The 26,587-nt window shown below is 35.1% G+C and overlaps 1 protein-coding gene across 4 annotated transcripts in view; it reads left to right on the top strand.

Annotated features, from left to right (window-relative positions):
- The window catches only part of RABEP1 (rabaptin, RAB GTPase binding effector protein 1), a 102,690-nt gene that overhangs the window by 40,368 nt on the left and 35,735 nt on the right, over positions 1-26,587 (top strand). For all 4 annotated transcript variants that reach the window (XM_081161390.1, XM_081161389.1, XM_081161392.1 and 1 more), the window contains exons 3-8: positions 6,529-6,732; positions 8,898-9,058; positions 11,901-12,020; positions 19,247-19,382; positions 22,087-22,265; positions 24,692-24,823. In XM_081161390.1, the coding sequence (XP_081017516.1) occupies positions 6,529-6,732; positions 8,898-9,058; positions 11,901-12,020; positions 19,247-19,382; positions 22,087-22,265; positions 24,692-24,823 (932 nt within the window). The remainder of the gene's footprint in view (positions 1-6,528; positions 6,733-8,897; positions 9,059-11,900; positions 12,021-19,246; positions 19,383-22,086; positions 22,266-24,691; positions 24,824-26,587) is intronic.

The following is a 26,587-nucleotide window of genomic DNA, read 5'->3' as shown; positions in this document are numbered from 1 at the left end:
GTAAATGTGCACATAGATGTTTAACATTATAGCGATTGCTAGATCAAGCAATAGGTAGTTATAATAGCTTTGAGCAACAGAATTTTAAAAAGCTTGATCTTTGAGAAATTCTCTACCCAAGAAACCACAAATATGCCCCCCCCCCTTAACCAGTAGTTCCCCTATATCCACAGTTTTCCCTTTCCACGATTTCATTACCTGAAATCAGCTGGGGTCTGGAAATATTAAATAGAAAATTCCAGAAATAATAAATTGATGTTTTAAATTGCATGCCATCCTGAGTGGTGTGATGAAATTTTGCACTATGCTATCCCATCCCTCCCAGGATGTGATTCATCCCTTTGTCCAGTATATCCATGCTGTAACTGCTACTGGCCCATTAGTTACTTAGGAGCAACATCAGAGGCTACACACTTGGAGGTGGGGTGGTGAGAAGTAGACTTTACTAAAACAATCCATTCAACCACTTAAACAAATAAACAGCAGACAGCAGTAACAAGCCAGGAAGGGGTGGTGATAAACCAGTACTAGAATTACTGCAATATATTGTCAAAAATCTCATTTTCATAAAAAATATTTAGGAGATATGACATAAACAGGAAACTGTGATCCATACAAAGGAAAAAGAGCATGCAGTGCCTGTGAGGGTGACCTCATGTCAGATTTAACAGACAAAGACTTCAAAGTAGTCGTAAATATGTTCAAAGAACTGAGGAAAACCATCCTGAAAGAAGTAAAGTGTGACGATGTTTCATCCAGTAGAGAATATCTATAAAGAGAAATTGTAACAAAGAACCAAATGGAAATTCTCAAGTTGAAAAGTAATTAAAATAAAAAATTTACTATATGGGTTCAACAGATTTGAACTGACAAAAGAAAGAATTGGTTAACTTGAGGGTAGGTCACTTAAGATTATTCAGTCTGAAGAATAGAAAGAAAATAGAAAAATGAACAGAGCCTCATAGGAATGTGGGATATCATTAAGTGTGCTAACATGTGTAATGGGAGTGCCAGAACGAGAGGTAAGAAAGATAGAAAAAATATTTAAAGAGAGAATGGCTGAAAATTTCCCAAATTTGTTGAAAAGCAGTAACTTACACATTTAAGAAGCACATTGAACCTCAGGTAGCTTCAAGATGTGCAAAGAGATCCACATACAGACACATTATAGTAAAAATGTTGAAACCCAAAGGCGAGGAAAATATAAAAGGAGCCAGAAAAGAACAACTTGATAAGGAAACCTCAATAAGATTAAGAGCTGACTTCTCATTAGAAACAGTGGAGGGCAGAAGGCAGTGGGATGCTCAAAGGAAAAAATAGCCAAAAATCCTATATTCAGCAAAAGCATCTTTCTAAGATTAGATGAAATAAAAGACTTTCTTAGATAAACAAAAACAGAATTTTTCCTGGCAGAGTGCCTTATAAGAAATACTAAAGGAAATTTGTTTTGTTTCTCTTCTTGTTTTTTTATTTATTTTTGTTTTTTCTCCCCTCTCAGTTTCTTTCAAAGATAATTATATAAAACAATAATTACAGCAGTGTAATGTTGGGTTGTAACATATAGATGACAGTGTATATTACAATAATAGTATAGATGTGGGAGAATGGAATAAAGCTATAGAGGAGTACATTTCTATACAGTCATACCTTGGAGATATTGCAAGTTTGGCTCCATACCACTGTATTGAAATAAAGTGAATCATAATCTTTTTGCTGGTATAGGGTCTTGCCTGTAGTTTGTAAGAAACGCAACACCTGTGAAGTGCAATAAAGTGAAGCTCAATAAAACGAGGTATGCCTGTGTTTTGTTGGAATTAAGGTTCTATAAATTTGATGTAGATTCTGTTAAGATGTGTATGGTAAACCTACAGCAACCACTAAAGAAATAACACAAGAAAATACAGTCAAACAATTATGAAAGGAATTAATATGTGACATTAGAAATTATCTGGTTGATGCAAAAAAAGGCAATAAAAAGACTAGAAGAACAAAAAGACAAAAGTTGCGGACTTAAATTCAATATATTAATGCAATGTCAGTAACAGTAAATGTGAATGGATTAAACAATTCAAACAAAAGGCAGAGTTTCAGTCTGGTTAATAAAATAAACGTCTAACTATATGCTGTTTAGAAATATATTTTAGATTCAAAGATACAAGTAATTTGAAAGTAAAAAGCTAAAAAAGATATGTCTTGCAACCATAAGAAAGCTATAGTGGCCATACTAATATCAGGCAAAATAGATTTTAAACCAAAAAATGTTACTAGAGATAGAGGAACATTTTACAGTGACAAAAGGGCCAATCCATCAGGAAGACAAAATAGTTAAATACACATGTACATACAGAATTTCAAAATACAGGGAAACAAACTGACAGAAATGAAGGGAGAAGTATACATTTTGCCAGTAATAGTTGTATAATATCCCACTTTCAGTAACAAGTAGAACAAGGAGAAGGTCAACAGGGAGATAGAAAATTTGACTGTAAAAGGATTAGAATAAGACAAAGTGTTCTCTGACCACATAGTAATAAAATTTGGGAAAATCACAAATATGGGAAAATGTTATAACATACTCCTAAGTAACCAATGGCTGAAAGAAGAAATCACAAAATTAGAAAATACTTTGAGATAAATGAAATTGAAGACACAACAGATCAACTCTTATGAGATGCAGTTAATATCATTACTTAGAGGGACATATATAGCTATAAATGCCTAAATTTAAAACAAAAAAATAAAGGCATTGCCTAATCTTTCGCCATAAGACATTGGAAAAAGAAGAGTTAATGAAACTTAAAAGCAAGTTAGTTAATGAAATGGAGAATAGAAAAGCAATAAAAATCAATGAAACGAATTCTTTGCATTCTATGGAAAGACCAACAAAATTTACAAATCTTTATTTAGCTAAGTTGACCAAGAAATGAATACAAGCTCCATTACTACTAACCTTCTAGAAATTAAAAGGGATTATCAAGGAATACTATAAGTAATTATATGCTAATAAATTATATAATTTAGAAAAAATGACAAATTCCTAGAAAGATACAAAAACCAAAACTGGCTATTAGAAAATCTGAATAGACTCACTGCAAATAAGGAGACTGAATTTGTAATTTAAAAAACTACCCACAAAAAAAGAAGAAAAAAGAAAAGCCTAGGCTCAGATGACGTAAATAGTGTATTTTACTAGATGTTCAGAGACTTAACACTAATCCTTCTCAAACTCTTCTGAAAAGTAGACAGAAGGAGATTCTTTTATACTCATTTTGTGAGGCTAGTATTACCCTGATACCAAAACCAACAGGCATTACAAGCAGAAAACTACAGACCAATATTTTTTATGGATGTAGGTGCAGAAATCGGCAACAAAATAGTAGCATTCAATTCATAATTCCGAGTTACACGCCATGAGCAAGTGGGATTTATCCGAAGAATACAAGATTGGTTCAACACCTGAAAATCAAATAATCTAATACACTGCATTAATAGGATAAAAAACAAAAACATGATCTTCACTATAGACATACACAAAGCATTTGATAAAATCCAGCACCCTTTCATGATAAAAACACTAAACTGGGCATAGAAGGAAGCTTTGTCAACATGATAAAGGGCATCTACAAAAAACCCAAAGCGAACAATATCATAATAAAGACTGGATGCTTTCACCCTCAGATTGAGAATAAGTCAGCAATGTCCACTTTTAGCATTCCTCTTTATCATTGGACTGGAAGTTCTCTCCAGGGCAGTTAGCCCTCCCCCTGCCCCAATAAAAGGAATCCAGATTGGAAAGGAAGAAATAAAGCTTTTTCTATTCTCAGATGACATTTTTATTATAGAAAATTGTATGGACTCCACTAAAAACTATTCAAACTAATGTACAAGTTCAGCAGGTTGCAGGATGCAAGATCAGTCTACAAAAAGTGCTATTTCTATAATACTTGCAATGAAGAAGCTGAAAATGAAGTTTTAAAGAAACAATTTCATTTATAATAGCACCAAAATGAATAATATGCTTAGGACTACATTTACAAAATAAGTGCAGAACTTGTACTCTGAAAACAAAAACTTAAATTTTTTTTAAAAGATCTAAATAATTGGAAAGACATACCATATTCATAAAGCAGATTTGATATTGGCAATACTCCTCTGATCTACAAATTCGATGCAGTGTCTTTTACTATTTCAGTTGTTTTCTTTGTAGAGATTCACAAGTTGATGCTAAAATTTATATGAAAAAGCTAGGGGGTCAGAATAGCCAAAAGATTCTTGGAAAACAAGAACCAGCCTCTTTTCATGGCTTTTAATTGTGTGAAAACATGCCAAAAATTAATGTTTAGGTTTGTATTTGTTTGTGGTTTTTCTGTTCTGATTGACAACATGGTAGTGAATAGTTGTGGGTAATTTCCAGTAAATCAAAAAGTTGCAGGGATAATTAACATGAGGAGGTGTTTAGTAGATAAACTTGAGCCTTGACAAAATTGTAGCTCTCAGAAATGAATAAAGTAATAATGATTTTTCTTTTATTTCACATCTTATGAAACAATTTAACCCTTAGAATATGGAGTAGATACACTTTTTTTTTTCTTTTTTTGTGGTTTCATGTATTTATGTCTTTACTCAGTTTTTGGGTCATTCCTAATCACACGCCTACCACAATTTCTTAGATACCTGTTTTTCTTCCTTTTTAATTGATTTTAGAGAGGGAGGAAGGGAGAAAGAAACAATCAATGTGAGAGAGAGACATCGATCAATTGCTTCCTGTACTTCCCCCCAACTGGGGATGGAACCTGCAACCTATGTATGTGGCCTGACTGGGAGTCAAACCCACGGCCTTCCTGTGTGGTACGGCACTCCAACTAACTGAGCCACACCAGTCAGGGCTAGATATCTGTTTTTCCTTCAAGATGCTTTAGATAATTACTTTCTGCAGTTAATGTTCTTATAATTGTCTCTGGATAGTGTTTTAAAATATTTTAATAGTGGAGACAAAGGTATGTGAAATGGATGTTGAGAGACTAAAGATTTCTTAAATGACTTTACTTAAAATTAGCATGACTAGCCTGGCCGGGCGTGGCTCTGCGGTTGGGCGTCGACCTAGGAACCAGGCGATTGGGGTTCGATTCCTGGTCGGGGCACATGCCCGGATTGCGGGCTTGATCAATGACTCTCTCATCATTGATGTTTCTGTCTCTCTCTCTCCCTCTCCTTTCCTCTCTCTGAAATCAATAAAGACATTTAAAAAAAAAAATTAGCATGACTAGTCCCTCCCCACCCCCATTATTTAGATTACTATATTGTTAATTATTGTGATTGTTTGATAATTATGAATTTCTTCACAACTTTTAAAAGTTCTTTAATTGATATTATCTATTTGTTTTTTTAAGTACTTATAAATTTTTCCAGAAGAGTGTTGCCATTACCCTGGCTTAATAACGGTTTATGATTCCCTTAAAGTCATACAGCTGGTTAGCGGTAGGTTGGGTCTTAAATTGTTTTTATGGCTATTTGCCTTAGTTATTGTGCTCTGTAAAGGAAATTGATGGCTTTGAAAAGATGAACAGTTCTTTTGCATAAATGTCTCATAACTTTTAGATGGCAATAGATAAGAAAAAGAAATTGAGAAACATTTGGAGACTGAGAAAAGTTTTGTAAGGGAAAACAGTTAATATCCAGTATACATAAAATATCTCTTCCAAATTAGAAGAGAAAGAATTTATTAGAAACACAGGTAAAGTATATCACCAAAGAGGAAATACTGGTCATTAATAATTGTATGAAAAGATACTCAACCTCTCTATTAATAGGAAAATATAGATTAAAACTATTACCATTTTCTACCCATGATGTTGGCAAGAATTTTAAAAATGGAAAATAGTGGTTATTGGTAAGGGTGTGGGAAAAAGACATACCTCTATACACTGTTGGTAGGTCATCTTTTTTGGAAGACAGTTTAGCCAAACTTATGTACTACCTAGGCTTAAATCATGTAATAGGAACATCAGATGAACTTAATATTTAAGAAATGGTAAGGGAGTGCTGAGAAATTAATTAGAACTTTAAAAACTTGGGTCTAGTAACTGCCATGTTTTCTTAATCATTTCTTGAATGTTTACTTGTACAAGGTACTGTACTAGTAGCATGTTTAATCAATTGGTTTTATCATTAAAACAACCTTCTGAGGTGGGGATTTTTATCCCCATTTTGTAGATGTGGAACGGAGGCCATAGAGGTTAAGTAAGCTCATTTAGCCAGTGGGTTTTAAAAGCTTAAATTAGCTCTAAAACTATGGCCTGAATCCTTATCTGGTTACATAGTTAATAAGTGATTTTTGATACCCAGCATACCTTAAATTTTAACTTTATTAAAAATTTTTATTTTCTAAGTTAACATTTCCCAATTTAATGCTTAGCTTGTTCATTACAATGTTAACGTTATGAATTTAATGCTTTGTTTCTTCATTGCAGTGCCAGCTTAATACGGGTGAACCCCTCATTAATGGAAAGTCTTTTACTTTTCCCCCAGAGGATCTGAAGAGGCAAAATGCAGTGTTACAAGCTGCACAAGATGATTTGGGACACCTTCGAACACAGCTATTGGAAGCCCAAGCAGAGATGGAGAATATCAAGGCCATTGCCACGGTCTCTGAGAATACCAAGCAAGAAGCTATAGATGAAGTGAAAAGACAGTGGAGAGAAGAGGTTGCTTCACTTCAGGCTGTTATGAAAGGTGAAGACAAAGTTAGATATGTTTTATGATTTTCTAAGACACCTGATTCTGATGATTGAGAACGTTTTCAGAATTTCATTTGTAGCTTTATGTTTTACCATCTTCAAGGTGTGCTGTCATCTTCAAAATAAAAGGGATACCAGTGATATGGTGTATGCTATATCTGTATTTTTTTAATCCCACTCAAGGATATGTTACTTTACTGATTTTAGAGAGAGTAGAAGGAAGAGGGGGACATCCATCCTGTACGCACCATGACTAATTGAACCCTTGACTCTGGTGCGTGGGGTGACGCTCCAACCAACTGAGCCACACTGGCCAGGGCTAGATCATCTGTATTTTTAACAAGTTTAATAATGGAGAATTATAATGAGAATGTTTGAACGATATTGCTTTAAATGAGATCTTTAGTCCATCATAACATTTAAAGCAGGGCTTCAAAATGGATTTTCTTTTAGGAGTTAGGCAAGTAATGTCAGTGAATAAGGCTGTATGGTCACAGGGAGTATGTAGAACTGGAGAGACCTAAAAAAATTACTATTTACCCTTCTTATTAGTTCCAGCTAATTATTGCCCATCCAGTCCAGTGTTGTCATATCATTTACATTTTTAAGAAAAAATTTGTTTTTTTATATGAAATTTTCTCTGTTGTTTATGAGGTAGAATGGCCTATGAGTTAGAATAGGTTTTATGGGCTGCCAACTTGTGACCCTTGGTCTAAAGCAGGGCCATTTGGATATTTATAATATCATTCGAGGGCCATACAAAATTATCAACTTAAAAATTAACTATGAAAAAAGCTCCTAGATATATTGAATTTTGAGTCCCACCTGTGGTTGCCTTGGCAGGGCCAGACCAAATGATTTCTCAGGCTGTATACGCTGGCCAGACGGTCCCCACCCCTGGTCTAAAAGAAGAGTAGTAATTTAGTCTCTGTCTGCTGTTGTTTCTATCTGCTGTTGGCACTAGTAGTTAATTAGTTCCTGCATTTTCTGAGAAGATGATACTGAAATGAGGTTGCCCCTGAATCTTTGGGTTCCTGAAATTAGTTTTATTATAAATGTGATATGACTTTTTTTCTTTTGATTTACCAGTTGTGTGTTTGTTTTGTTTTTTTAACCTTTGTTCTTTTTGTTTGTTTCTTGTTAAATCCTCAGCTAAGGATTTTTTTCCCATTGCTTTTTCAGAGGGAGTGGAAGGAGGGGGGGTAAAGAGAGAAACATCGATGTGAGAGAGCCACATTGACTAGTTGCCTCCCGCACGGGCCTTGACCTGGGGTGGGGAACAAACCTACAACCCAGGTACGTGCCCTTGACCAGAAATCAAACCTGCGACCCTTTGGTGTGTGGGCCGATGCTCTTAACCACTGAGCACGCGGGCCAGGACATTTTAAAAAAAATACATGTTTTTATTGGTTTTAGAGAGAGAGGAAGGGAGAGGGAGAGAGAGTTAGAAACATTGATCAGCTGCCTCCTGCACACCCCCTTATCAGGGATTGAGCCCCAAACCCAGGCATGTGCCCTGACGGAATAGAAGCAGTGACCTTTTGGTGCATGGGAAGACACTGTGTCCACTGAGCCACACCGGCTGGGCAGTTGTGTGTCATTTTTGCCTTAGTGCTCTCTGTAAGACGGCAGGTTAAGTCTAGCCATATTTCTGAGTTTGTGGCTATCACCTAGGGATTACTCTGAGCCTCTGTAACAGTGTTGACTATGATGGCTTACACAAATAGGAGTTCATTTTACTTACAGAAGAAGAATCCCAGAGGTAGGTAATCTAGAGCTGGTTACAGTGATTCCACAGTGTCCCCAGTATCCTAGACTCCTTCAGTCATTCTGTTTCTCATTTTGCCTCATGGCTGCTGCTCCTTCAGTCTGCCTCAGAAAAGCAAACTGGCTAGAGTATGTAACCTTTCCTAAGCTTTCCTCATCTGTAAAATGATATGACAGGGTTATTTGAAGATTAGAGATGATGATTTAAAAGCCCTTAGCAAAATTTCTACACATAATAAGAACTAGAAATATAATTTAGTTTTTTTTAGTGAGATAAAAGATTTCCAGAAATTAGGCAAAAGCTCTTTATGTAACTACTTAAAATTTTAGTGTGCCAGAACATTTTTTTTTCTCAGAATGCTTAGACTTGAAATATTTGGTGATGTTTTGTAGAAACAGTTCGTGACTATGAGCACCAGTTCCACCTTCGCCTGGAGCAGGAGCGAACACAGTGGTCACAGTATCGAGAATCTGCAGAGAGGGAAATAGCTGATTTAAGGAGAAGGCTGTCTGAAGGTCAAGAGGAGGAAAATTTAGAAAATGAAATGAAAAAGGTATGAAGGAATGTATTTATCTGTAGATATATTTGAATGCAAATGCAAGATGCTTTAATATTGTGGTAATAGAAGATGTACTTTTATATTTTCAGTTAGAGGAATTATTTGGACACAAACCTAAACATAGTACTGGGTAATTTGATGCCCTTCCCGCATATATTTGTATGGAAAACTCCCTCACCTTCTTCAAATCTTTGACCAAATGTCTCCTCATGAGGCCTGTCCTGACCAGCCTATTTAACATTACAACCTATCCACCTTTCTCCTCTGATCACCCATATCCTATCTAATTTTTCCCCCCATAGTGCATATGTTATAATATATATAGCATTCACCTATTTTTTGTTTATTGTTTGCTGCCTTTCTCTCCTTGCTGGAATGTATGCTCCATGAGGGCAGGAGTCTTGTTTATTTGTGTATCCTAAATGCCTAGAATAGTATCTAGAACATAGATGCTCAATAAATATTTGTTGAATGAGTGTTGTTGCTTGGTGATTGTGTCTAAACCAAAGCTTTAGTTTTTGGTTTCCCTTCTTCCTCAATATACCTTGGTTCCTTTGTGAAGAATGCACTGCATATTATGTTGAACATATTACCATAAGGTACCTAAACAACCAACCAAATTCAAGGTGAAACATTTTATCATTGAGAAAATTTAAACTTGTACATTATTAATTTATATGCATACATATATTTTAAATAACATATTATATAAACTAACAATTAGAATCTGACTTTTCAATCAGATTAATTATACTCTTTGGTTCCTAATTCTTGGTCCATATAAGTACTGCTTTCACGGTTATTTATTTAGTTTTTTTCAAAACTTTTTTAATTTTAATTTTTTTGTTAATCCTCACCCAAAGATATTTTTTCCATTGATATTTTTTAGAGAGTGTGGAAGGGAAGGGGGGAGGGGCAGAGAGAGAGAGAAAGAGAGAGAGTGTAAGAAACATCTATGTGAGAGAGAGACATCAATTGGTTGCCTTCTATATGCCACCCTGACCGGAGCTGGGGATTGAATCCACAATCAAGGTATGTGGCCTTGACCGGGAATCGAACCCGAACCCTTCAGTTCTCGGGCCAACGCTCTAACCATGGAGCCATCCTGGCTGGGGCTTAATTAGTTTTTTAATAATGTAAAAATATCTGAGAACCCAACACCCAAAACAAGCTTAAACCTTGAGGAATAATTTTCCCCCATTCTCTCATTTCAAGAAAAGATTTTAATTCAGTATCTTCATATCTGACAGTGTCTTCATCACTAGAGTCACTTAGTCATCTAGCATAGTTATCTAAAGTAGACAGCTTTCACTTCTCTCAAGTTGAGATGAATTCATATTTGATGCTATCATTGGGAATTTTGTTCCTAGCCACAACTACCCATTCATAGAGGATAGTTGTTTTTTCCATTCTTCTAATATAATAGGTTCATATTCATGATTTCCACAATCTGTCACTTTTTGTCATTTAAAAAATTTATTTTTAAAAATAAACTTTATTTTCAGAACAGTTTTTGATTTACAGAAAAATTGTGAAGATAGTACACAGTTCCCATATACTCCACACCCATTTTTTCCTATTATTAATATTATACGTTAGTATGGTACATTTGTCAGAATTAATAAGCCAATATTGATTTATTAACTAAAGCCTATTCTTTGTTTTCAGATTTCATTACTTTTTACCTAATACTCTTTCTTGGCTGTGACAGTTTCTCAGATTTTTCTTGTTTTTAATGACTTTTCTGTCATTAAAAAAACACCATCTTTTGAAAGTTTTGTTTTAATGATATGTAATACTTGGAATTGTGAGGTCATCTTTGCATTAATAAATAACTCAGTCTGTAATTCAGTTCTTTGCTTTTCCCCACCTTTTGCTTTCCTGCTGAATTTTATAAGCTGACCCTCTATAAGCATTCCCAATTAGTTTTGACTGAAGATATTTTAAATTTACATGTCTTTCAAACTGGACTTACTACAAAAGAAAATAAATGATGAAATGACTTTGTAAAGAATGGAAAACAAAGTGAATCCCTCTTTCCTGAGAAATACATTTTTTAGGGAAACTCCCCACTTGTATTTGGGCATATATGATACTTTCCCTATCACAAATAATTAAGATAAACTTGAGCTCATTTAAAATTCGTGAAGAAGGTTAATTTGATTTTTACTATGAGGAAAAGCGCTAACTTTCAGAGCCTGCTTTTGTTCCAGTTTGTATATATATAAAATTAAGTTTAATTACCAGGTTATTAGTTTATGGAAACTTTTTCCTTTTAATGCATACTTTTGAGAATGAAGGATGGAAAACAGTATTATATTTTTAGAGGTCATTTTTTTGGGTTTGATTTATATATCAAAATAAAATGATATTTAAAGTACTCTGTTTAAATAACTGGATGAAAGTCTTTTTATAGCAGCATAGTTTTCTAATATTTTAGAAAATACATTGTTCTGTTTTTTAACGTTTAAAAAGTCTTTTCAGTAGTCATAAGAAATTATGGTTTCATTAATTTAGTAACCAGAATTATAAAACTATTTATTGTGTGTATTTCTTTATATACATAGGATATTTTCCAATTCAGTTACTCAATTAAAAGTCAAAATTTTCATAGTGAATTCATTTTCCTACCCAGATTCTAAATGGAATATATGCACAAACTATGATTATGATTTGACATTTAAAGTAATTCAACATTTAAAGTTAGACATTTTTCAGTTTTGTGAGTGCCTGGTAGACTTAATTGTTACACTAATTTTAACAAGTGGGTGGATCAGAGTTTCTTAGAAAAGCAATAAATCAGTAAGTTGTAGTATTTAATTCTTTTTAACCATAGGCGCAAGAGGATGCTGAAAAACTTCGGTCTGTTGTGATGCCCATGGAGAAGGAAATTGCGGCTTTGAAAGATAAACTGACAGAGGCTGAAGACAAGGTTAAAGAGCTGGAAGCCTCAAAGGTTGTGAGACATTGTAATTCATTTGCTTAAAATGCAAGTTTCAGACCTAATGCCATGAGTAAAGTTAGAATCATTAAGAGGGTAAACACTGTAATTTAGATTATGCATGTTAAGAATCTTGCTTTCTTTAAAATGCAAAAGAACCCCCCAAAAAAAACCCGGGAGATGATTTTGTTCTTGTCCTATTATAAACAGTCACAATAGTGATGCTAATGCTGCTTTGTTACAAAGTTAGTGTTTATTTTCTTATCAGGATGAGACCTGATTTCATTCATTTTCTTATTAAGGAAAATAAGCTGTTCAAAGTTGACTTTGTTTTCTGAAGCCAGCCAGTAATTGATTTTTTAGAGATGCTGTAGTTACAATATGGCTGGATTTGTTGGCCATAAAGACACAACAGAAGAAATACAGTGTCAAAAAATTTAATAACTGCCCTGGCTGGTGTAGCTCAGTTGGTTGGAGCATCGTCGTCCTGTACACTGGGGGGTGGCAGGTTTGATTCCCAGTCAGGGCACACACCTGGGTTGCGGGTGTGATCACCAGCTGATGTGTATACAGGAGGCAACCAATCGATGTTTCTCTCTCACATCCTTGTTTCTCTCACCCCCTTCCTCTCTCTAAAATCAATTAAAAAAATTAATAACTAATTAAAAGAAAGTAGGAAACAAAAAATAAGAAAAGATAATAAACAGAAGCACAATGTAGGAATGTAGAAAATGGGAAAGTATCAATAATCCTAATAAATGTAAATTGATAATTATCTAAAGGAGGTTGGATATTTATTTATTTATTTATTAAATTTTTTAAATTGATTTCAGAGAGAGGAAGGGAGAGGGAAAGAGAGATAGAAACACCAGTGACGAGGGAGCCATTAATTGGCTGCCTCCTGCATGCCCCACACTGGGGATGGTGCCTGAAACCCAGGCATGACCAGGAATTGAGCTGAGCTCCCCTGGCTCAACCACTGAGCCACTTTGGCCATGCTAAAGGAGAATGGATTTTTTAAATCTAACTTTATATTGCATAATGGAGATATACATAAAATAAAACTACAAGGTGAAATTGAAAATAAAGGGATATTTAAAGATATGCCATGTAAATTCTAACCAAAAGAAAGTTGATATAGTAATTGTGATATGAGACACATAGCATGTGGAGAAAAAAGAATTAATGGAGATAAAGAAGGACTCCATCTAATATATAATCCATTAAAAAGGAAAGACAGTCATGAACTTGAATTCACCTTACATGGCCTTGAAATATATAAACTAAAAAGTGACAAGGAAAAATGGTTATTCACAATATAATAGGATATTTAAACTGACCTTTAGCAAGTGATATTGTAGCAAAAACAATATTTGTAGAGATATAGGAGTTTTGAGCAGCCTGATTAATAATTTAGATGTAAGACACGTAGAACTCTGTACCCAAGAAAGAGACTATATTTTATACCGTAGTAGAGCACAGTAGTTAAGAGCTTAGCATGAATTAGCTGGGTGACCTTGGGCAAATTACTTAATCTTACTGTATTTGAGTTCTTTCAGTTGTAAAATGGGGATAATAATATTACCTGCCTCATAAGGTGAATATGAGGATTATATAAGTTAATACATATAAAGCACTTAGGGTAGTGCATAGAATAAAGTATTATTATTTTTAGATATATTATACTTTTTTTCATAAAGTCATAAAGGGATTGTCAGCAAATTTTGAAGAGTTGATGTTATACAGATCAGAATCTGACTACAGTTTATTAAATTATTTACAGTAAAATGATAGCTAAAATAAAATGTCTAGAAATGAATAATACTAACTTGTATGGAAAAAGGAATTATAAAATATTTTAAGTGATTTGAATATTTTACTTAAGAATCTTTAAGAAAAAAGAACAATAGTTTAAACAGTATGCATGGAAGAAAATAACACATATAAGAGCAGAAATTAGTGATACAGAAAGGCAAAAGAAAAATTAAGAATGTCAATATAATGAAAACATGGAAAAAATAATAATATAGTCCTGGCCAGGTGGCTCAGTTGGTTGGAGCATCGTCGCATACACCAAAAAGGTTCCTGGTTCAATTCCTGGTCAGGGCACATACCTGGGTTGCAGGTTCCATCCCTAGTTGGGGGCACATATGGGTGGCAACTTCCTATCAGTGTTTCTCACATCGATGTCTCTCTCTTTCTCTCTCCCTTCCTGTCTCTCTAAACTCAATAAGCATCATCAAGTGAAGATTAAAAATAAAAAGATGGCAGCAGCTGACACCAGTTGTGACAGCTAAGGGAACCTTCTTTTAAAGAAACTAATAACATAACCCAGCTGGCATGGCTCAGCGGTTGAGCATTGACCTATGATCCAGAAGATCGAGGTTCAATTTCTGGTCAGGGCACATGCCCGGGTTGCGGGCTCGATCTCCAGTGGGGGGTGTGCAGGAGGCAGCCGATCAGTTACTCTCTCATCATTGATGTTTCTTTCTCTTTACCTCTCCTTTCCTCACTGAAATAAAAAAACACACATATTTAAAACAAACAAAATAATAATAGAGACAAACCTCTAATAAGATTAATCAGGAAAAAAGAAAACTCAAAGCATTAGAAATTAATGAGGGGACATAACTACAAATCAGTAGAGATTTAAAAATAATAAATACTGTGAACAATGCCATACAAGTAAATTTGAAATGAAAAATACTTGATGAAATGAAAAAGTTTCTAATAAAAGATAGAATTGTCTCAAGATAAAATAGAAAAGCTAAAATAGTCATACTAAAGGAAATGAATTTATAGTCAAAAATTTCTTCTGTTTCATGTCCTCCAAAAGACATTGGATTCAACTGGTTTTGTAGGCAAGTTTTTGTAAACCTTCTGAAAAGAGGTAATCCTTATACTTTATAAAATGTATTAGACAATAGAAGATGAGAGAAAGCTCTCCAAGTCATTTTAGAGACTTGTGTAACTTCATTGCAAACAAACACCCACCCACAGAAAGGTAGTATAAGGAAAGAAAATTATAGATTTATCTCACTTAGGAATGCAGAAACAAAAATTTTTAACATTGTGGTTAAAAAAAAAGACATCATGACCAAATAAGGTGTATTCCCAGGAATTTAAGGACGATATATCACCAGGAAACCTCTTATTATGTACCACATAAAAAGATTCTAGAAGAGCAGTATATTTATTTTAGATTCCAAAAGGCAGCTGATAAATTTAAACACCTAATAACTTAACGTTATAATTAATGATGAATGTTTAGCAACCATACACTGTTAAGGACAGGAACAGTATGAGGAGATCCATGCTCAGTGATTTTGTTCAGATTGTTTTTGTGGTCCTAGACAATGCAGCAAGACAAGATAAAAGAAATGAGGCATAAGAACTGGAAAGAAAATGAAACTGATTTGATTGTCTATATAGAAAAGAAAGAGAATATACAAACAGGTTATTAGACCTTTGAGAGTTTTAAAAAGGTCCGGCTGGGCGTGGCTCAGCGGTTGAGCGTCGACCTAGGATCCAGGTGATTGGGGTCCGATTCCTGGTCAGGGCACATGCCTGGGTCACGGGTTAGGCAGCCGATCTTTGACTCTCTCGTCGTTGGTGTTTCTATCTCTCTCCCTCTCCTTTCCTCTCTCTGAAATCAATAAAGATATATTAAAAAAAAAAAAAATGTGGTAAGAAAAAAAATATATAAAAAACATATTTAAAAAAAGTTTAAAAAAGTTGTTACAAGATCAACATACAAAAATAATAGTGTTTTTATACCCCAGTAATAGCTAAGTAAACAATGTAATGGGGAAAAAAGATCCCATTCACAATAGCAAAAAAACCAATCACCACCCTACCATAGTCCCCCCTAATTTACAGTTTTACTTTCTGAAGTTTTAGTTACCCAAGATCAGCTGCAGTCTAAAAGTATTAAATGGAAAATTTCAGAAATAAGTAATTGATAAGCTTTAAATTGTGTGCTGTTCTGAGGTGACGAAATCTTGCATCTTCCCACTCGGTTTTGTCCAGGATGTGAATCGTCCCTTTGTCCAGCATATCCATGCTGTGTCAGTTACCTGCTTGTTAGTCACTTAGTAGTCGTCTCAGTTACCAGTATCACACTGTGGTATTATAGTGCTTATGCCCAAATAACTCTTATTTTACTTAATAATGGCCCCAAAGGACAAGAGTAGTGATGCTAGCAACTTAGATATGCCAAAGAGAAGCCCCAAGGTATATGCATATATTGGAAAAAATACAGCATGTATATGGTTTGGTGCTATCCTTGGTTTCAGGCATCCACTAGGTGTCTTGGAACGAATCCTCCTCGAATATGGGGTACTATTTTATATAATTAGCTAGAATACATCTAAACAAAAATGGGCAAGATCTTTAAGGAATTTAATAAGTAATAATACAAGAATAAACTCTGTTTCACGTACTCACAACTGTAAATGTACTTTTGCCCCACCCTATATTAAAAATGAAGGTCTGAATACATGTGTGTTCCTTAATGAAAAGATAATGTATTATAAAGCAGGCAGTATACTTAGGAGCTTGACAGAGGTGAAGGAGCCTTGAGTTGCCATGGAGTATTTTGTAGTTGTAGTTGTAAACAGAATGAGCTTGACAGGAGCTCAATGGTTAGATGTAGCCAACTGCAAAGAAGAAATCAATGTGTAATTAACCAAACAGTGTGTATATATAAGTAATGGCTAAGGCTCTCTTCAGGGGAGCAGAACTTTGTGAATCTCCTTCTCTTTTACTTGCTGCAATTAAATAAAACTACCTTGCAACAGCCAAAAAAAGCATACTCTATATCCTCAAATTAATCTATAAATTCAGAATTCCTTTCAAAACTGCAACAAGGAGCTTGATAAGTAGACCCTAGAATTCATTCAGACAAGCCAAGAATCAGAAATATATCTAGCAGAAATTTTAAGAAGGCAGGGTGAGGAGACTTGCTCTTTCTACCAGATACTAACACTAATAGTAAAGCTACTGTAATTAAGATAGTTTGTTATTGATTTAGGGATAAACAAATGGACCAGTGAAACAGACTAGAGAGCACAGAAACAGAACCATATATGAAAATTTGATATATGACAAGTGGCATTACAAATCATGGGAAAAGAAAGGATTGTTAAAAAAGAGGCTTTTAAAATGATTACTTATAAATATGGAATTAAGTGAAATTAGCTTTCTACCTCACACTTTTTCAAATATTAATTTTAATGAATTAAAAATCATAAGAGTGAAAAGTAAATCTTTAAAACTTTTAGATATTTAAGACAAGAATGTTATTTGGGGTACAAAAATGTAAGATAAAAATATTGCCTGTGAAAGAAAAGGTTGAGAAATTTGCCTACCATAGAAGATAAAACTTATTAAAAGATATCACACATAGAGTTGAAGAGCTATAGACTTATCTATCTATAGATAACCTGACAGAAAATTAGTATCCAAAATTAATAAAAATTGCCTAGCCCATAAGTGACAAATGGCTCAGTAGAGAAATAAGAATATGAACAAGCAGTTCACAAAAGAGGAAATCACAATAGTCAAGGAATATGAAAAGATACTGAACTTCACTAGAAATCAGGGAAATGTAGGCGAAAATGGGATACCATTTTACCCTAACCAGGTTATGTTTTACAGTACAAATTTGTTGTGTTCACCCACTATTGGAGTGTGCGAAACTCTTCCCAGTTCTAGCTGCTGTTGTCAATTTGGAGCCCTAGTTGACTGTTTTGGGGTTCTCGGGGGCCCATGTTGCTTTCCGTTACTTTCTCCTGCATAGATGATGATTCCGCATAAGCTTATATAGTCAGCTTTCAGTGGTTTGTCCCCACCTTCTATTTATCACTTGTTTTTGTGTGTTTTTGGAGATATCCACGTGTTTTTGGTTTTGTTATTTTATTTTTTTAAAGATTTTAAAATTGAGTTTTAGAGAGGAAGGGAGGGAAGAAAGAGAGAGCGCGCGAAACATTGATATAAGAGAGTAATATCAATCATCTGCCTCTTGCACTTCCCCTACCTGGGATCAAATGTGCCCCAACCAGGAATTGAACTGGCAACCTTTCGGTGTATAGGATGACGCCCAACCAACTGAGTCACATCAGCCAGGGCTGGTTTTGTTATTTTATTAGCTTTGTTGTTAGGACGTATGGAATTCAAGGAAATTCATGTACTGTGCCACCATTGCCACCATTTTCCCAGAGTTCTGCTCAATAGTTTTTGAATATTAGAAATTCATTAATTATTAATTGACTCAAATATTTGTTCTAAGAAGTAATAACTAATAGAATTAGTGGCACATACCACCATTTTATATGTCATGTTGACTCTCTTTTACCATAAATTGAATTAGCACCCTCCCCAGGTAATAAAGAAAATGCCTCACAACAGCCAGCACTTTGTCATGCTTGATTGGCTGACAAACCTCCAGTGAAGCATCAAATGGCAGCTTTTAATAATTATTTTAGTCTATGACCAGTACTACTGTATTGAATGGTTTAGGAGTAAAGATAACTAGAAACAGATCAGTCAGCTATTTCATGTTGGAAGAAGTGGGAAGATAAAAGGCATGAAAATGACCTTGAAAATTAAATTAGACACAACTGTTTGAAAACAAATGATTCTATAATCACTTTCCAGGGCAATATTGCATTTTATTTTGGTTACAACTGTTTCAGTTTAGATTAAATTGTTAATATTTGAACATTATAGTTGATTGTTCAACAGAAATAAAACAAGTTTTTAAAAGATGTGATTTTAAAAAGTATTCAGCATTTGCCTTCAAATTTGTGTTTGTTACAGTATGAGACCAGTTATTCTCCATCATGACTTCCTCTTTTTTCCTTCCATGAATATATGTGTGGAAATGTCTCCATTTTATAAATTTAAGGCATTTGGAATTATTCTCATTAGAAATCAAAGAAAAACAAACTTATAAGTGTATGGTACTATTTTTATCCTTAGAAAGTAACTACTGTTTAAAATAAAAACAACAGCCTGGTGTTACTAAGTATGTGATGAAATGAGCACATGTATGTGTGGCTCTGGGAATACAGATTTGAACTACCTTTTTGAAAAGAAGGTACAGAATTTGTATGTAATCTCAATTGTATATTTATTCTCATGATGTGATTATAGATAATGCCTACTATTAATTGGTTATTTTCCCAATTTTTATAGTAAGTATATAAATTGTAGTTTAATAGAATTGTGTCTTGTTTCAGGTGAAAGAACTGAATCATTATCTGGAGGCTGAGAAATCTTGTAGGACTGATCTAGAGATGTATGTAGCTGTTTTGAATACTCAGAAATCCGTTCTACAGGAAGATGCTGAGAAACTGCGGAAAGAATTGCATGAAGGTAAATGTATATTCTGTATATTTTTTATCTTAGTCTGTAAGAGAACTGTGATACTGATTAACAAGAACAATAACAAATCTTAAAATGCCAACCCAATATGTTAGTGATTTAATTTAAGCTTTGCTGTTGGAGATGTGAGGGCTACTAAAGATACTTAGATTGTTACTGGCTTCTCTTTCTTCTAGGACCCCAGTAATAACTTCTTCACAGGACATGAGCTCTTGGCTGAAAGAAAATAGGGCTGGAAACTTCTGCTTAAACTACTTTTGCCCTCTACCCATTTGGATGGAGGCGGATTAGCAAAAGTGAATATGGGACAGAGAGGACAGATAGTGTATTCTGGTGTTCTTAAGAAACTTCCCTGTTTATAAGGGACAATTTTGATTTCACTGGTCTGGTAGCAGAAAGATGCAGAAATTGACTATTTTCCCAGGATAGAGGAAGAGAGCTCATCTTTTCCCCATTAAAATAAAAATATACTTTTGTCTGTAATTCTTCTAGTGATTCCTATACACCAGGGGTTCTTTTTTGTGTCATGGTCTTTTAGCAGTTTTGTGAAGCCCTTTCAGAATAATGTTTTTAATCCCTAAAATACATAGGATTACAAAAGAAACCAATTATATTATTAAAAAGTTATCAAAATATAAATAACGGCCAACTTGTGGTATAGTAATAAATGTGCTATTTCAGTAATGCATTAAATAACAAGGTCTAGCAGCAGGTCTAAAAACTTGTAATTTTGAAGTAGTGATGAACATAAATGATATGTTAAGATAGCCGTTGCTTCTGTTGGTGACCAAGTCATAGGTATTATTATACTTACTGTGGTTGGCTGCCTACATTTCATAATTGAAGCAAATTATAAATTTCAGTTAGAGGTTAGTGAAAATAAAGATCTAATTGTTTTCCTTATCCGAATCCTACACTTGTCGCAGGTTGTGCTAGTAACGCATTTTAATACGCAGGTTTAGGGCTGTGGTGATGAGAGTCCTACAGTGAATACTTTTAAGTTTATAAAATGCTGTGGGACATTTCTTCTGTAAATAATTTAGATTTGCATATGAGTTAGTGTTTTTCCCCCCAAATAGTGGAAAGCTGAAATTATATAAGTGTACAGAATTATTTCATAAAATGTTATGAAAATAATCCAAAGTTTGAGCAAGTCTTTGGCTTTCAGGAAACATTTTTCAAATGTGCTGCAGCAGTGAAAAAGACACTCAAACCCTGAAAGGGTGTCCAAGGGGGGAAAAAAAAGGAATTTCTGTTTAAACTATGTGCCCTAACCCTTCCAGAAATAGTGGAAGACTGCCAAACCTCCCTAATATATCTGGAAAAGTATCTGAGAAGTTTCACTCAAATGAATATGGGATAGAGTAATTTCCATAATGAAACACACCAAAAAAAAAGGTATTTGGATGAAGACAGACAAAGATTAAGCAGCAGTTAAATGACAGCCTAAATTGGTGGAATTAGATAAACAACCAAGTTAGTGCAGTTGCAAATGATAGGTGCTAGGATTGGGATTGGAAGTGTTAGGAGGCAGCAGTGCCACAGATAGGCTTCTTCAAAGAAGTTGTTCTTAAGTGGAGGTTTAAAAGACAGGCATTTGTCAGAGATGAGCATAACATTCAAGGCCATTTGCATGTGGTACAACAAGGTAAGGAAGTGAAGAAGTGTAGTTCAGGATGCAAGAGGCATTAGTGCAAAACATGAAACAGAGGTATGCCTGGGCCGCATCACAGAGACCTTACGCTGGGGATTTTGGATTTTATCCTGTGGGCAGTAAGAGGCCTCTGAAGGGTTTAAAATCTTTTTTTCTTAAATAACAGCTTTATTGAGATATAATTCACATGCCATGAAGTTCACTCTTTTAAAGTGTACAATTCACTGGTTATATTCTAATTTCAGAACATTTTTCTTATTCCAAAAAGAAGTTCTGTACCCATTGCCAGATATCCCCCGTTCTCTCCTCCCTCCCAGCCCTTGCCAACTACTAGCCTACTTTCTGTCTCTATAGATTTGCCTGTTCTGGATTTCTGTATAAATAAGATTATACAACATGTTGCTTCTCTGAAGGGTTTTAAACTTGCAAGCGATAATATTAATTGTGCATTTTAGGAAGTTCAGTTTAACAACGGTGGAGGATAGAGTAGAGAGGGCAAGACTAATGGCAGGAAGAATAACAAAGGGACTGCTGCTGTAGTTGTCTAAGTTATGATGGCTGATCTAAGGCAGAAGATGGCTGTTTCTTACTGCAAAGGAGGTGGCATTAGTAGGCTTCTGTCACAATAGTAGCCTATTGGGTGAGGAAAAGTCAGAAATAGGAGTTGTCTCTTAGGTTTCTGGCTCGGGTGGCTGAGTGGATGGAGAGATGATGCCACCTGCTCTTTTCTCAGTAGAAGATGGTTGAGCTGATGAGCATCAACGACACAAACATTTACCAAGATTCTTTGACTTATCCTGAGAGGTCAAAACTAAATGGGCTCAAGAAGGGTTCCTAGGTAACAGATTTATCAGATTGTATTAAAGACAGGGGTGGTTACCAAACTTTTGGCCTTTAGGGCAGCATTTCCCAAAGTGTATTTCCTAGAACACTTGCTATGCGAGTGGTACTGTGAAACGGATATTTTTGTCAAAGAAATTTGGGGAGCACTCTGTTGCCTACAATTGAAATTAAGTGGTTTTGATTGGGGGATTCTTATAGTTTGCCATCTCTTGGAGCAAGAGCGACAACAACACAACCAGTTAAAACATACGTGGCAGAAGGCCAATGACCAGTTTCTGGAATCTCAGCGTTTGCTGATGAGGGACATGCAGAGAATGGAGATTGTGCTAACTTCAGAACAGCTCCGACAAGTTGAAGAACTAAAAAAGAAAGACCAGGTGAGTAGCATTTTTATAGGACTTGCTTGCTTTGTTAATACACCCTCACCCACCCACATACATGTGACTGCATTACTTTATGTATGTTGGAGACTGACTTAAGCCTGAAATAAGGTGATATATGGCATTTCAAAAAACATCATAGCTGCATTTGAGAGATTTTGTTTTTCAACTTTAGAAATGGCCTTACTTGGAGGAAAAAACACATTTAGAAATGATCCACTTCAGAGACTAGGATGCCACAGTGTGTATTTCTGAGAAATTCTTTCTCTCCAGTTCTGTCCAGTTCCTCTAGGTCTCTTGCAGTGTGTTAATCCAGGCCAAGTCTTCCGTGACATTGCTCTAAAAGCCTTATTAGAAGGTGACAGGGTGGGGATGGAGAGGCTGAGTGATGTGTAAAGGCAAATGTCTAGAGTGCTGCATACTCAAGATCCTGTTTGCTCCTTACGATTTAAAAATTATCTAAATTATTTGAGTAATATACAAGTACATCCTCAGGTTAAAAATATCTTAAGTACAAAGTAAAATTATAAATATAAAATGATAAAGTGAAAAAAGATGTCCCTTGACATTTCTCCCACACCTCCCTTCCCAGAAATAATCACTTTTTAATGTTCCCTGACCAGGAATTGAACCCACAACCTTTCGGTGTATGGGACGATGCTCCTATTAAATGAGCTACACCAGCCAGGGAAGAAGTAATCACTTTTTAAATAAGGTGTAATCAGTTTGGAAGATAGTCTTCTCAACCATTGCTATGTATTTATTAATGTATGTTTAGGATTTTGTTTCATACAACTGGTATCATAGTATAAGTATTCTATAACTTTTCTCATAAGCATTATCTTGGATATATTTTCACATCAGAGATCTGTCTCTTGTTAGCTGGTAGCGTGGATGTGCTGTAATTGACTTAGTCCTTCTTGTGGTGGGCATCTAAATGGTTTCCTTTCGTGTCTGTTGTTTTAACAGTGTTGCAGCTAATTGTGTGTGTGTACAATTATTTCCCCAGGATAGCTATGTAGAAGGTTTTTTAGGTATTATTAGAAATATTTTAAATTACCTTGTATGTCTTAGGCTACAGTTTGTTTTTCAGAGGTTTCTTCCTTTTTAATTTTTTTTTTCTGTTTCTTAATTCTGAATCATTCATCTTGTGTGTAGACATAGTCAACTTAAAGGTTTAGATTCTAAAGTACAGATCTAATCATACCCCTTCTGCCCATTAAAACAGTCTTAACTCGTGTAACTAGTCATTTAAAGCCTTTATTAAAATTTATTGAGCTTTTACTATATATATGTCAGCATTGTACTAAGTTTAAATATAAAGCTTTATCTGATGTAGTTCTTAAAACAGTAATACTATCCAAATGAAGAGACCAATGGCAGATCTGAGGTTTGAGCCAGTCTCTGAGTCCAGAGTCTGTCACTTAATCGCCACCTGCCTTCCATATGTCTCACTCCTCATGTGCCTGCCCTCTTTTCAGATTGTTCAGAATTCCCCGAGATGGCTGCCTGTGCCCCTGTCCTTTTGTATCTGCTTCCTTTCTCCCTGGAACCCTTGCTTGTCTCCTCTCACAAAATTGGCAGACTCATCTTACTGATCCTTCAAGATCCAGCCAAAAAGTTACCTTCTGAGGTCTCCTTTTCTAGCTCCCTCAGTGAAAGCAGTCATTTAAAAAAACATTCTTTTGTATGGTATTACAGTTGTTTGTGAGTTGGTCCCACCCCACTAGGCATTAAAGGTATCTTACTCATGTTTGTTGAGTGAATGATTACATAAACTTCAATCATTCCTTTTGTATTTCATAGAAATTTGTACATCTTTTTTAAAAAAAGATTTGTTGTTGATTTATAGAGAGAGGAAGGGAGAAGGGCGGGGAGAGGGAGAGAGAAACATCCATGTGAGAGCAGAACATCGGTGCTGCCTCCTGCACTCCCCACACCGGGATCGAGCCCACAGTCTAGGCCTGTGCTGACTGGGGAATCGAACCAGCACCCTTTTGGTACAGTTGGCGACCCCCAACCAGCTGAGCGTTACATCTTTCTAGTGGATGAGGAATTACTTTTTCCTGTTAGTTTTCTACCATGGCCTGAAGGACTCGTCTACGTAAATTTACTTTCTTGGATCATTTGAAGAGGGTTGGCTTGCTTTCTTTTGTTTTGCCTTTCACATTGTATACTTTCTTGGAAGCTATTCCTTGATTTCTTCTTTTTATTAGTATTCATACTTTGTGCCTATAGTATTAAAACATTTTGTTTTGACCAGATGCCCTTAGATGTGATTACAAAACAAACTTAAGCTTCCAGTTTTCTCTCATCATAAAGTTCTTATTCTTTTTTGTTTTGGGTGGTTAAAGAACTACATGAATCATTAAATATAGATTACCTGGGTAATATATGTATTTATTTTTCATCCTAACTTTTAGGAGGAAGATGAACAACAAAGACTTAATAAGAGAAAGGACCACAAAAAAACAGATGTTGAGGAAGAAGTGAAAATACCAGTAGTGTGTGCTTTAACTCATGAAGAACCTTCAGCCCAGTTATCAAATGAAGAGGTATAGTGAATCTGTAATTAAAATCCTTGTGTCCATGATGTTACCATTTTAGCTTCTCATACATTAATCAATTACATTGTTCATATGGAAAGTGTATAACTACTAACTGAAAATTAGATAAAATGATAATACTTACTTTCAGTTATTCTTATGGTGTTATAAGTAGTACTATTTGAAACATTGTAGTTTCTCTCATAGCCTCTGAAATAATCAGATCTTCTTTTATCCGGTGGTTCCAAAATTAAAACATTAGAAGAAATCTTTAATATCTGTAAAATCTTAATAGGAATAGTTAATGTTGCTAAAACTTTGAGCTTTTTGTTTAAAAGAGATTATCTAAAATATTGAAACACTTCACTCCCTATGGCATGTATTAAGTATTAACCAGTATTAGGTCTTAAGCCCTGAGAATAGTAGGTGAGGTTTGGCAGATTGTGATGGGAAAGGGTAGGACATTTCAGGTATTGGGAATGGGTAAGTAGAGGGACTTGGAAGTGGAAAGTATAAGGTGGTGTTCCTGTGCCTCGCCACCTCTCATCCGCAGTGTGGCAAGGGTCTCCTCATTAGGTTTCCTGTTTTCAGCCGGTCCCACTCCACTGCACCCTCAGCGTTACTGTTAGGTTTATTTTTCTTAAGTGCAGCTGTAGTCAGGCCACTCCCCTACTCAGAACTATCACGGCCTCTCATTGCCTTCATAATTAAGTGCAGATTCGTCACTCAGACAATGGAGGCCATCCATAATATGCACTCTGTTTTAGCCACATCGGTTGTCTTGTGCTACACACCCCACCTTGCATGCTGGCTTCTTCACCTGGGAGGCTTATCTCCCCCTGTCTTTCTAATATGAAACCTTTCTTTTTATTCTTCAAGACTCATGTTGGTATCTCCTCTTCAATGATGGAAATGCTTCTCTTATTGCCTTTAGGATAAAAACTAAAAAAAAAAAAAAGGTCCCTAGCTTGGCATACAATGGGCTTCACAGTTGAAAAACTGCTCCAGACTTTCTGCTTACTGTCAGTGCTCATATGCCTTGTTTATACTGTTTAGAATGTCATACTCACTCTCCTACCCCTCCCTCCTTTCCTGGCCTGGTAAATCAGTTTCAGTTAAAGCGGATCAGGGTTTTACCCACTTTCAGAGGTACATGTTTCTGTATAGTTTGCAGATTTACTCTGAGCCATGTTGTATAATCTTCCTGGTGGCTTACATTTCCATGTTTATGGATTGTTTGACACTAAAAAAAGTTAAAAATCCTAGTGGACATTGAAAAGTCTGATGTAATTGTTTTTCTGTGTTACTGATTTTGGATCATACACTGAGGGCCACTAGGCCTGATTCTGCTGTTTATTTATTTTAATAGTTAGATTCCCAGGAGAGTGTCTCAACTTTTGGGTACTGCCAAATATGTGGTTTCTGTGTCATGCAGTTCTGTGTCTAGGAATGTTTGAAAAAGTTTCAAACATTTCCAAAAATATTTTAGCAGGAAAAGAGGACAGGGAGATTTTTTTGTGATTTTTAAAATTTTTGATTCTGTCTTAACAGATCTGCTATTTTGTGTATACCATTATTTCCTGACATTTGAATTATCTTTTAGACTTTCAACTCTGATATTTTGAATATTTGTTTTGTGTTGAGAATCATGACAATTTACTTTATGGCCTGTTGGTTTAAAGTTAATATGGAATGCTTTGGAAACTTAGTCATATTTATTGATAAAATCATTTAAATTTGTAGGACCTCCTCTTTTTTTTAAGCTGATGCTTA

This window comes from Miniopterus schreibersii, assembly GCF_964146895.1.
Source record: "Miniopterus schreibersii genome assembly, chromosome: 16".
Lineage (NCBI taxonomy): Eukaryota > Metazoa > Chordata > Mammalia > Chiroptera > Miniopteridae > Miniopterus > Miniopterus schreibersii.
This window is presented reverse-complemented; position numbering and strand designations above follow the sequence as displayed.